Genomic DNA, 13858 nt, shown 5'->3' with positions numbered 1-13858 from the left:
TTTCTTTCCCTGACTCTGTTGCTGCTGAAACCCAATCTGGTATGTTGTCATGGGACCGTCCCTGTTGCAAGTATAGCTTTAACTGAGCTGCTGTCACACTTTCCAAAGATCCTCCTAGCTTTCTCAGCTAATGTCTAATGTGACATTAGACACCATGATGCATGCATAAGTGTGTGTCCGTCTGTCCAACCAATTACAGCTGTCGGTCTGTTACTGTACTGAGCTGTGAAATCACCTTCTCGGTTGTCCTTCTAGCAACATCCAGAGTCTTTTTTTTCACCTTGTCCTCCATTATAAAACCAAATATAACATGGTGCTCTGAAACAGCCACTCAAAAAAGAGGGCTAATGGTAATATTATTGGACTGTTTCTTTACATGCAAATGTGCTGATCATAATCAAAACAAATATTAAAGACATACTTACTACAGTAAACTCTGTAAGTAAAACATGTCGACAATGATAATTCTGTGTGCTGCATAAAAATGACCTCAGTCATTCAGCAGGAGGCAACAACGACTATTTCTTGTTTACTTTCTAGAAAGCAATAATGCTTAACATGCCCACAACAAGGGGACAAATAATAATATATTTATTTTGTAATGCACTTTATATTTACGCAAATACCAAAGTGCTACATGATAAAACAGGTAAGTGCTAAAAATAAAAACCCATGGAGTGCATGAAAATAAAAAAATAATAATAAAAAGAAAACAATAAGGAAAAGGGCAAGAGTTCAATCAAAAGCTCTCCTAAAAAGGTGGGTTTTAAGGCCACATTTAAAATCAGCCCACAGTCTGTGGTGTCCTCAGGTGGTCAGGGAGAGCATTCCACAGACTGGGAGCAATAAAATTCTACACAATACTATTCTCAGTGGAGGAGTTATAAAATGTTAACTGCATTCTGTCTTTGTTCTAGAGGTTTCTCCTTACAATGTCATATATTAAGTGTTTTAATTTAAACAATTTTAAAGACAAAGAGTACTTTATTGGAGAATACTTTTCATCCTCATTTCCAATGAAGTGTAAACATTTATACTAATCTATACAGCTAAACCTTCCGTCTTGCAAGAGCTCTTGAGTACAGATCAAATCTAACAACAGCCTAAAATGTACATGTTGCAGACTCCTAAGATATCCACCGTCAAAGACACTCAACAGTCTAAATTTATATACACGTGTGTTTGATGTAGTGCATTGCTTTGTCTCTCATTGCTTGGATCTGTAAATGTAACCTATGATACCCCCCAGCACACACACACACACACAAACCACACCACACACACACACACACACACACACACACCAACCCACCACACACACACACACACACACACACCACACACACACACACACACACACACACACACACACACACACACACACACACACACACACACACACACCCACACACACACACACAGGCTGTGTGCTCTTAGTTCATGAAACATTTGTAAGGTTTTCGCCTAACAACAGAGATGCGTTAATTTATCATCCAATGATCAAACCAGTGACAATGGACTGCAAAGCAACAAACCACTCAGTGACATGAAAACAGCAACCTGAGTTCACTGTAGCAGACGCCAGCACCAACAATGTGGCATAAAAAAGCATGCTGCATAATCAAGACACCTCAACACAAATGTATGTGTAGCACTCTAAAGTGAGGAAACAGACAAAGGTGCAAACATCTATACAAACTATCTTAGTGTGTGCAGGAGAGGAAGTGAAAGACGGGGGTAGGTAGGGTTACAAAGCGGAAGTCAAATGGAAATCGATGCGTTGACTCTACGTACGGAGGTTGACCTCCAAGCGAAAAAGTTGCGGCAGTCTGGTAAAGACACGGGCTGAGTCACCTCCTAAAATGTCACACACAGCAAGAGAACGGCACACAGAGAAAATAAATATGTGTTTCTTATGCTACCACAAATCAAAATACAAAATGGCATAAACACATAAGAAAACAATCACACTGAAAAAACATAAACACAGACTATTCCTATAAATAGCCACAAATATTGTTGCATGCATGAACATACACATAACTCAATCTCCCTGATTTAGGTGCACTCACCAGATACCAGACGTAGTGAAAGCGGCTGAAAATCTTCATTTTTCACTGGTTTTATGGAGTGTGAGCCCCCTTTTCTGTGTGTGTTTCCCTGTGAGGCCAATGAGTCCTCGCTATCTCAGAGTCTACCTGTGTAGCATCTCAATGGCAGTGTGTCACTATAAGCAGCGTGGCCTGTTCCTTCTACAAACCCTCGCCTCCTCCTCTCTTATGGCTGTGTATTTCTATCAAAACTTTCGTCACTGCCTCTGCTGCTCCTCCTCCTGAGGCCTAAGTGAAGGTCACCTGTGTGTGGTCTGACTGCGGGGTTAGAATAATCAAGTGGACCGTGCAGAGGATCTTGGGCATCAAACATTTATGCTGACTTCAAATTAACTACTATGCTCTCCTCCCCTCGTGTGTGTGTGTGTGTGTGTGTGTGTGTGTGTGTGTGTGTGTGTGTGTGTGTGTGTGTGTGTGTGTGTGTGTTAGCTTCGCATTGACAGACCTATCTCCACAGCACTGCGTAAGTGTGTTGATAAGAGTAACTACTTATTTAACCATGCTGAATGTCTAATGTTTAACAATCAAACCAGCCAACAAGGCATATTTTCTTTCTTTATGAGACAAGACAGAGAAATCTTTAAGTCAGCAGCCCGTCTCTCTCTCCGTTACCACAACTGTGATGCTCCCATGTCCTGTGGTCATAATGCTGCTTCTGCACAGCGGGAGATAGGAAGCATACTAAACACAACCTCAGGATGCCTTTCAAATCTCGTGAGGATGAAAGGTTTCATCAATACAATGATAATGAGAAAGTTTTGTGTGCAAGCACGAATAAAATAAACAGTGTGGATAGGACTGAAAATAGATTAGACTAGATTAAATAAAAAAACTATCCTAAATTGGGCAATAAGTAAAGGTTTTTGTGTCAAATGACATACAACACATAATAAACCAATTAATTTACAAGACTTCTGGCTTTTAAAACTCACTTTCTTTGCTAATACTAAAATATAAAAAGAAGTTTCACAACACTGCTAGTGTGCCAAACCTTCGCACATTTCAAACAGTAAGTGATGAGGAAACCACCACAAGTAAACAACCTGCATCACCAACACAAGTACAAAGGCAAGAGGAGGAGTCAGAGACATGTGTAGTCTGTTTTCTTTATGTTGGTATAAATGACCCTAGTCCCTGAGGGTGATACAGATCATTAGATCAGTGTACACTAATTATACCTCAATCAGCATTGTTTGAGGTATAATTATAATTGTTACCATGTTTTATTGCAAAGTGGTAAAGTAGCTTGACGGGTAAAGAGCCTGCATTATCAGGCCACAGATACAGTCCCTGCCACAGTGAGTACAAGTCTATATACAGACAGGCAACCTGCTAAAGTGTCTTTGAAAATTATATAATATAATATTATATATATATATATATATTATAGTAAGTAACATTTGTGCACTTTGACCTGCAGCACTGAGGAAGCATGAATGCATATTTCATTAAAAACAGCACAGGTTAATATACCAGAGTAAAGCGACTGTAAAGTGTTGCCAAATAATCTTAACAGCAAATGTTTCTTTTGCCTATTTTCAAGGTAAATATGCTAGTACAATACATTTCTTTTCCATTGCACTTAGCATGCTTCACTTCATTCCACTGGAAACCTTTGGGAGATAACTAAAAAGAAATGGAAAAAATATCATCCTTCTTGCCAATACCAAACATACTTTAGGCGGTTTAGAATCTAAAAAATAAATTAACTCAACTAAGCACAAAACAAGACAGAAAACAGTCTTAATTAAGCCTTAATTTGATTGCATCATATCATCAGTTTAATCTTGTGAGGAACCAGCTCACTCGTCTTGCCACAAATGACGTGAGCTGCAGAGGTTGAGGCCAAGCATTTCCAGCAGCGTGTACAGTAGCTATTCAACCAGACATGCAGACATGACAGCGAGGGAAAAAGTAGAGTAACACAGCTTACCTGCAGAGCAGCCTGAAGTGAGTAAAAGAAGAAGAGATGGAGGGAAAAAAAGAGCAGAAGTAGAAGAAAAAAGGAAGACAGTTGGTTAGGAGTGTCTGTGTATAAACAGCCAGACAAGAGAGAGCGGGTGTCGGGAGAAAGACAACATATAAATAGCTTCTAGATAAATTGAGGGAGGGGAGGTGGAGGATAGGTGCTCAAGGACAGCCGGAAGTTGGCACACATGCCATCACTGACTGAGCAAGAGGGAAGGAAGAGAGGACAAGAGGAAAAAGAAAAACCGATGGACAAGGCAGACAAAACAAATTACACTGTGACAGAAGTAAAGAACAACAGAGGAAGTGAAAAAGAAAGACATTTCAGAAGATTAACTATTTGCACACAGTTGGAGACTAAAATGAACGTCACTAAAAGGCAGACAAATTGAAAGAAGCCCAGCAGACAACAGCTGGGTACAGAGCTGGCAGATGTTGTCTGGAGTTAATGATGCTCTGTGATGTACAAATAAATGTAAAATTAAAGCTAAGGGTAATTTACTATCACTATACTGTAACATAACAACAAAACACATCCTGCTTAACTTTTATTCTGTTGAGGGTTCATAGAGCTCAAAAGAGAACAGTGTCCAAAATGTTTAGAAGCCACAAAGACAAAACACTTTTTCAATAACTAGTAAATGTTTACCTTTTAGGGGCAAAATAATGCTCTAATAGTTCTAATGACATTTCAGCTATTGCCTCTTTGCAGAGTACTTTTAATTTTTTTTTTAAACTTCTGGTGCACCCTTCTTGTAGATAATAAATCCACAAGTGTGACTTAGTGGGGATATTAGGGTTGGTGTGTGTGCTGACCAGAGATAGGAGGGTTCTGAAACTCAACCTTGTTTGTTTGAAAACAGGTTTCCGTCACTCGTCAATAATGCACGGGTGTGTGGCTGAGAGCTTACGGGATCACCTTACACCTGAGGGAGGAGTACTACCTCCATTCACTTAAATGACAAATGTACAGCGAATGGCTGTAATGGATACATGTATCTTTGGTATCTGAATGCTCCCTTGGGCAAATTATTTTATATGCAATATTTCTTTCAATTACAAATAAGGGATTTGTCCTTAGATTTCTAATAATTGAATTTGAATGAATGAATTGAATAAACAATTGAATGCTTTCATTCGTTTTACTGTACCACAAGCTTATAATATTTTAGCATGGTGAGCCCAAGTCTGGCAGCATAGAGTTCAGTGCAGGTGAGCAGTGAGGGAGGTTGTGATCAGAGGGCTACGAGCACAAGAAGCCGTGGGGTAAAAGGTAAGTCCCGCAAGATCCCAGCAGAATGCTGTGGGTTTACTTTTAATGGGAGGAGGTCTGAGTGCAATGAGAAAGGCTTTGTGGGATTGAACAGCCATAAAGTCACTACACATGTAAGAGAAATCCAGGCTCAGAGTAGCTAGGCCATGTTGAGCACACAGAGTAAGTGAGTAGTTTTTTTGAGGTTGCTAGGCAGAGGAAATGAGAATAAAGTTGTCATTTATGATTTATCAGAATCAGAATCAGCTTTATTTGCCAGGTATGAGGATGCATATGAGAAATTTTGCCCTGGATCATCATTGCTCACAATGTGCTTACACATACGAAACAAACCACAAAACAAACAATACACCCACTAATATATACACACTATCAACAGAATCAATCTAGACAGGTTGTGGCAATAGCGCAATGAAGAGTGCAAAGTATGGAGGAGTAAATTATAATTAGGATAGTTATTATTTTAATTACGGAACATAATGCAAAAGGGTGCTGGAATAAATAGTATTATGTTATTATATAAGTATTATATTACAATATGAACAGTATGAACGGCTCTGAAATAAGAGAATGAGAATGATGAATAAATAATAAGTTGAACTAGTAAACGGACTGATTAGAGACTGTGTTGCTGGGTTATTGCTCAAATTCACAGAGAGTGTGTGAGAGTGTGTGTGTGTGTGTGTGTGTGTGTGTACCTTTTGCTGGATGGTGGAGTGTTTCTGCTCCATGTCCCTCTTCTCTTTGGCAGCATCCACCACCAGCTGGTCCAACTGCAAGAGACAGAACAACTGATTAGTCAAGCTTACAAAACCACCTGCTAATGAGTGTTTAATTCAAAACAACATGCAAGAACTTTTAAGACACAAAATATAAACTTGTCACACTCTTTCTTGTGATTTATTGCACCACACAATTATAGTTCTTACAATTACAGACAATCTAAAGGTGGGCCATTAAAATCAAAAAATCCCTCTTTGGACTGCACCTGAAAAGGTGAATGCAAGCATGTTTGCACAGAAGCTTTCCTTTCTATTCTTGAGAGCATAAATGACTCCAGCAAATAAACAACTTTTCCACAGGCCACATCAAGACAACACAGGCATTCTCCTCTAAACAAAATGGACTGTGCTGTGGAGGCTTCATCATGTGTGAAATTGGATGGGGGATGACTGACTCTCCTCGTCCCCGCGAGTAACCATTGTGTGTAGAGAGGAAAATAAAGGATTCTTTTGAGAAGAGAAGAAAGCAACAAATTAAAAAATGACTTCAATGAAGTGCTAGAGGTCATAGAGTGATGCAGAAAATGTGCCATTTTGCCTTACAGCAGATTCTACTCAGTGCTTCATGTGTCTGTAACCGCAACCTGACCTAAATCATTGTCTCTCGAGCATCAAACAAAAAGGGACCACTATCTGCGTCTTAAACATGAGTGATGCATGTTTACTACATATTAGCTGTGTTCATCATATGCTTTTAATGCCTGATGTGGCTTTACAGAGACCAGTTACTGTACCACAACTTCAAGCCAAATGGCATTTCATACTAATGACTTACAGAGGAGTCAGTGTGCCAAATGAGATAGAAGAGGGTGGAACCAACCATTTACTTCCTTTCTGATGGCACTAACGTTTTGTATTGTAGCTATTAACAGCTGAAAGTTTCAGTAAAGCAACATTTTGTTTACTTTCTGCCTAATTTAAAGTTCTTTCTTCCACAAAATATATGTAAAACTTAATTATACTTTCGTGGAAAATAGGACAAAAATGTGATCCATTTATTTCAGAGAAGACAGCATTTGAAGGAGCCGGATCTTTTGTTTTGTTTGGAGAGGAAATGGGTGGACGGCAAAAAGGCAGGCTGATAACATCAGATGGGAAATGTTTTCCCCTGTCGCACAACAGTAACTAGTCCAGTCCATGCCATCAATCTGCTTCTATCTGTATCTCCAAAGGCAGTTTTGTTTTGTGTGTGTGTGTGTGTGTGTGTGCCTGTGCGTGCGTGTGAGTGAGTGAGTGTGTTTACTTTTATCTCCACATATTTTGTAACAGACTCACCTTACCTTTAACATCTTCTCTATCTCACTATGCCGCCACCACTGACAACATCAGCAGAGACAATTGCCTGAAATGTTTGATTCTGCTTCGATTTGTCCCCTATCCACCAGAGCATCCCACTGAAACAATTTGGTCACTTTTTTTTCTGCTAAAATCTGTCTTGACATGTAACACTAGGATGACAAGCTGCATGATTCATGGAAAAGTTGTAAAACATCCTTTTGAATGACTATATTCATCCCACACATGTTTAACCCTGAGGCCTTGTGTCATGGAAAGATGTTACTGGCAGAATATCTTATATTTAGAAGCAGCCCAGCAGTTTCTAGACGCAAGGGTGGGAAAAAATGGCATATTTGACATGAATCATAAAAGTGGTCATTCAAACACATTTAAAAAGTAACTTCAGCAGTCTATATGGTTAACAAGATATTTCATCCCAGAAAATACCCCCCCCTGCTGTAGCCTTATGTATCAATTATTCAGCTTATATCTATATACCAGCTCAGTAACTCATTCCCAAACAATCTAAGGAACTTCACCGTTCACAGTTCCTCGGTTTTCTGCAACTATTGTGTGTAACTTCAACAACCTTCTTTTGATAATATTCAGCAAAAAAATTCAGTATTCTGTTCCCAAGCAAAAAAAACCTAGCAGCAATATCATGTAAGGTAACTAAACACCTATAATGTAGTGAAAATTTATTTCAAGCTGGGGTAGAAAACAGGCTTTATTTGTTTACCTCCACCTTTATCATTTCCTCTCAACAAACTTTATAGAATAGATAAAGGCCAGAATGTACTAGCGTTTTGTTGGTCTCTCTAGTGTAACATTTTACCACCCTTGATCTCTTTCTCATTGATTACAGGCATTGAGTCATATTTTCAGACCTGTTGACAGCTACTCCACATCTCCCTGCACAGCCTCTCCACCTTCTTCAGCTTCATGATGGAGAGGAGAAAAGAAATTATCCAAAATCCCCTTGTCACAGCTTCCCGCAGCTCAGGCTCTGATCTTCCTCTCCTTTCAGTTTCACACTTTTCCAAATTCAGTGCAACAGGCTTACAATCCACACAACGCAGCTATATTTCTGTATCCAACCCTCTATCTCTCTTTCCCTCCCTTTCCAGGACCTGGTTTCTAAAACAATCTTTTGCACTTCTCTCCCTTTTTCCTCACACAATCCTTGCAGTGAGCGTTGAAGGCTTCCAGTCCATGCCTTTCCATTCTACTTCAATCACTTTTTTGCTTTGAGAAGATTACATTCCGCCTCTTATCCCTTCTTAAAAATCTGCTTTTTTTCTTTTCCCGGCACTCTTTGATTCTGTCTGTCAATCTTTTTGTTAGATAGTTCCAACTTCAGAGCATTAGGGTTAGAAACCACAACTCTTCTCTCCAATCCAATTAAGGGGACCACTGTCCCAACTCTTCAGATCTGACTTCCAAAATTGTCCTTTTTTCTGTTTCTCAAATACAAAATCACTGTCTGGTTCCTTTTTGTCATCTCTTTGTTGGTTCAAACATCAGAAAAACATGTTTACAGGCTACTCTTTTCTCTTAAGAAGTGTCCTTCTGCTCCTCTCCAGCTCCCCACTCAGAGACTGCTTTCTTCCACCCAATTTTGAGAAATATCGTCCTCATATTCAGCTCCAGTACGACTTTAGTTGTAGAGTTTATATTCCACAACCTCCAGCATCACTCTTTTTCTGTTTCTTTACTGTATTTGCTCAGCTGATTGTCAATGAGTCGGACTGTGGGAAAACCCTTCTCAGCCCTCTGGCTGCTTTCTTCCTCATTCCTGCTCACTGTAACAGCAGCTCAACTGTGATTATCATCTTAAAGTTACATTCAGGCCATCCTGTGGCTCAGAGGGAAGGCTCTGTTTACCAGAGGATGCACACAGACACACACAGAGCTGAAATATCAAAATAGACTCATGTTTGCTTATGATGAAAGAGTTTATACAGTATGTTCTAATAACATTGCATGTGTTGTCCAGGACTAACTTAGTGTTTATTTTTACACAAAGTATTAAATTAAAAGGAAATAACTGAAACATAAATTGTGAAACATCCAAATTAATTAAAGGTCCCATGGCATGAAAAATTCCCTTTATGAGGTTTTCTGACATTAATATGACTTCCCCCAGCCTACTTGTGATCCCCCAGTGGCTAGAAATGGCGATAGGTGTAAACTGAACCCTGGGTATCCTGCTCTGCCTTTGAGAAAATGAAAGCTCAGATGAGCCAATCTGGAATCATTGCGGCCCAGAGAATTTGGCCCACCCATGAGAGAGACATCATGGCTTTCAAATAAGCAAAGTGGCAGTTTGGCAGTGTTTAGGAGACTGTCAAACCTCTTAATAGACTTAGACTTAGCTTTATTAATCGCTTTGGGATGTGCACAGATGCATGGGTTTGTGTGTGTGGGTGGACAGTATACTGTAGCTTGTACCTGTCCTCCAAGCAGTTTCATTAGAGGTTGTAGTTCACTGAAGAGGTCATATCCTTGGTGGAAGAATGTCAGGTGGGCGTACATGAAGGACAACATCTGAGGAGAAGACAGTGAATATTCAGAGAGCCAATCGGTATGCTGCACGGATAATTAGAGGTAAGAAAAGTATACTCACTGATTTTAGGATTTCCGATCTTCTCTTTGATTGTAGCACATTAATCTGTAATAAATAAAAACAAAACTGTAAGGTTTTTTTATGACTGATGCTTTTGATAAATACTGATATGGAAAACATTGAGGAAAAACAACATGTACATGAGCAACCACCAAATTAAAGAAAATCAAAACAATCATCTAATAACCGATGAAAGAATGAAATACAGAACACAACACCTTGTGTCTTAAGTTCTATATTTGGTAAGATACTGGAGATGAAAAAAATTATTTCTTAAAACCAGGACAAATGAAGAAAAGTAGACAAATGTGAAATTAATCAAACTGAAGCAGACAAATTGCACATCACCCCAAGCATTACTGGACAGTAGTCCCTCATACAGACACCAGGAGGAGCTCTGTGTCTCATGTTAACTCAGGGATACTGTTGTTGCCTGTCTCTCCCTCTCTCCCTCGAAATTATGACCTGATTGTTGCAAATACAGATGGTGATGCTGGCTGGCATTGTGACTGAAAGGAACTAATGACTGGTTTGTGACAGTAGAGCCACAGTCTGAGCATGGTGGATGTACATATTTGGCTACTATGGAAGGTGAGGCAGCTTCTAAACTAATTTTACTGCTATGCCTCTGGATGAACTTGGATCCAATGGTTTGGCTTTTTTGTGGTCATGAAAGCAGGGAAAATGCGATCCTCTGAAGAATAACAGTTCAAATGCTTGTTGTGGAGAGCAATATTTTATCTGGCTGTAGGCTGTGAGGCCCTTTTCCTTGGTAACACTAACCACACTTTGTGTTTATATACAGATTAACTCCCACCCAGGGGAGGAAGCTTATTTTTCCATCTCCCAGCCAGAGTGGCTGATGCGTTGCAACTTTTACATGCCCCCTTATCTCGATTATGGTCAATAAGTAGTTTTGAATGGAGTGGCACCTATTAACCGGTTGTCAACCGGCACATTGCATTATGGTGTAAACAAACACAGGTGCCACAGGCAAAATTTCGGAGTATTTTGTTGGTAATTGGTTGGTAAATTGTGGTACTTCCACACACCCACAAAAGGTTGAGCAAGATTTAGGCTTATCACTATTTAGATGGGTAATTTCAGGTTTGTTAGGTTTACCTCTACTACGTATTAACTGTGCTCCTGTTTTTCTGTGTTATGTGCACAATTGTAGGCAATAATTTGTGTACCAGAGGTGACAAGTTACATCTGCATTAAGTCAGGTTGCTGTTTTATCTGTTTTGCTGCGTTACATTTACATGTTTTTTCTAGCCCTGAACAACAGACAATAAAGCAAACCCAAAGTTTATAGTTTATATCTAGCTCTTACGTGGCACAGCAGGGTAAAAGAGAAATGCTCAATTCTTAAAATGTCATGAATGCAAGTCTGGCTTACAACCTCTCTCATATATTTTCCTCTCAGTCTACCATCTTACATGTCACTGTAAACTGTACAGTGTATAATTAAGCAAAAATGCCACAAAAACAATCTTAAAAAGAACAAAAAAAAAAGAAGTTAAAATCTTTCTGAAATGTTTCCTGCAAGCTGAGCTGCAGAAATCATTTTTAAAAGTGCTGACAGTACTACCGAATGTGAAACTTTAAAGGAGACCCATTTAAATTAGCTGTGTTAGCTGCTGGGCTTATAGATTTCCAATAAGCAGACAGACAAGAGAGAAAAAAAAAAAACTAAAGTAAGTTCTTACAGCCAGGCTTCATTCTATGAGAGAGTGATTATGCAGTGGGCCTATGAAGCAGGCTGCCAAACCTATTCTGAAGCGTACTTTTGGGTTTCTTTTAAAATCTAATTTTGGAGCAAACTGTGCCCATTGTCTGTTTTTTTGGAGTGAGATGTAATAACGGGGCTGGCAGCTGCCATATCAGAAAGCTTGAAGCATTCACCAGTGCTACTGTGGCCACAGGGAGAGACTGAGGGCTCAGCTGTCAGATTCAATGATACATTAGCAGTTTTTACTGCGATAGGCCTGAGTACAGTACAAGACATCTGTTTGGCTTTGACATAAAAAGTCTAACAGACCTAAACGGATTTCAGTACAAGAAAAAGTAGAAATTTGCAAAAAAAACAATATTATTTGATTTAAAAACACAATATTTAGTTCCTTTAAAGTAGTTAGACCTGAAAGTTTTTTTAAATACATTTTTTAAAAACAAAATATTTTCAGTTGTCTTCTTGTGTGCCTCCTCCTCCTGCTGCTGCTTCCTTCCTCTTCCGCTTGTTCTCAAATTTTCTTACCTAAAAAAATTAATTTCTCCACCATAGTGTTTCATCAAACATGAAACTTGTCAATCTTGACCAAACTTTTTTTCTGCATTAATTTTACATAATTAATTTTTACATGAGGAAAATAACTATGAACTCCTTAATAGGGTTAGTTATAAACAGGCGGAGAGAGCAGCATTTTATCCATTTGTTTATTAATTATCTAATGGCTTATTATTCCATCTATGCAAACAAATACAGATGTATGCCACTATGTACTATCAGGTCACTGTTTGCAACAAGAAAAAAACTACTACCACTACTTTCTTCTTCTACTGCTGCTACTCCTGTTACCACCACTACAACTAATCCCAATGCTGCTCACTGTGTCGTGCGGATGCATCTGCTGCTACTATTTTTGAGCCAAAATCAACTCTGATGTGGTAAACTGGAACATGACAGGCAGATGAGCTTGGGTGTTTCACTTTGGATGTAACGGAATCAAACAGAGCTGCTGTCCATTCCTCTCTGTGCCACTTCAACATTTTTAAACTGACTTAGCACATTAAGTTCCATATCGTCACCTTCCTAAAATAATCGCCTAAGTCATTTTTTGACAAAAAGTATTTTCTTGCCTATATCATCTCCTCATGGTGCTGGCCACCTCTGGTAACATTTCCTACATTCTCAGTTGAACAGGTCATGTGATTCTACGCCTTAAGTATAACTGCCTAAGTCAAAATATGTTCAGTATTTGGTTCAGTTTTTTGTGTTTTCTGAAAAACGTGAAAAAATGACTTAGGCGATTATTTTAGGAAGGTGACGATATCCAAATCCAAATTGGCGAAGGGGCACAGACAAATATTGTACATAACTGTGTAGCTGGGCTTCTTTTTTTTTTTTAAAGCTGCATGTCAGCAATCTCTTGCTAAATCACTATAGATAACCCAATGTAATGTCTAAAGTGCTGTAGAGTAAAGTGTAGAATTCACCAATAAAAGCATGTACTGACATACAGTAATATAGACACAGCTTTTCTATAATTTTATATATAATTTGTTAGCATATTTTAAGTGCAAGTATAGAGATCACATTGCCATACCACTGCTACTTGAAATGTCCATAGATTCCGTGCAAAGGAAGACTTCTGACAAAAGTTGAGTTTTGTTCATTACCTGTCACTAAAAGAGTTTTACAATTTGAATTCCCAAATGAGTTGTTGTACCTGTAAGACGTAGTCAAGGACGATGTGTCGGAAGCACTTGCGCGTGGCAGTGAGGATGTTGGTGGCCTCCTCCACCTCATGCTGCTTGTTGCGGGGAGCTTGGGCATTCTTGATCAGCGCCGCCTCCTTTTCCTCGCTCACTTTGTCAAATTGCTTTTTGGCTTCTTTGAACTTACGTATGTCGCTGACAAAGGAAGGGAGGGGATAGATACTTAATAAGACAGACAAACAGTGCATTTTGTACAAGTATTTTTAGTATGTAGGAGCAAATAATAGGAAATAGAAAAATAATCTGCTGTAAATGAAATCTAAGACAATCATTTATTTATTCATTATTATTACTCATATATATATTTATAACAAATTAGTTT

At 38.9% G+C, this 13858-nt stretch overlaps 1 protein-coding gene across 5 annotated transcripts in view; it reads right to left on the bottom strand.

Moving 5' to 3' along the window:
* LOC116695278 (arf-GAP with coiled-coil, ANK repeat and PH domain-containing protein 2) overlaps positions 1–13858 on the bottom strand; it is a 58616-nt gene that overhangs the window by 18569 nt on the left and 26189 nt on the right. For 3 of the 5 annotated variants that reach the window (XM_032525410.1, XM_032525411.1, XM_032525407.1), the window contains exons 6-11: positions 13488–13671; positions 10039–10083; positions 9864–9959; positions 6051–6125; positions 4045–4056; positions 1795–1857 (exon numbers count right to left, since the gene is read on the bottom strand). In XM_032525410.1, coding sequence (XP_032381301.1) covers positions 1795–1857; positions 4045–4056; positions 6051–6125; positions 9864–9959; positions 10039–10083; positions 13488–13671 — 475 coding nt within the window. The remainder of the gene's footprint in view (positions 1–1794; positions 1858–4044; positions 4057–6050; positions 6126–9863; positions 9960–10038; positions 10084–13487; positions 13672–13858) is intronic. The other 2 variants (XM_032525408.1, XM_032525409.1) reach the window with 2 other exon arrangements.

This window comes from Etheostoma spectabile, chromosome 9 (genome assembly GCF_008692095.1).
Source record: "Etheostoma spectabile isolate EspeVRDwgs_2016 chromosome 9, UIUC_Espe_1.0, whole genome shotgun sequence".
Classification (NCBI taxonomy): Eukaryota; Metazoa; Chordata; class Actinopteri; order Perciformes; family Percidae; genus Etheostoma; species Etheostoma spectabile.
This window is presented reverse-complemented; position numbering and strand designations above follow the sequence as displayed.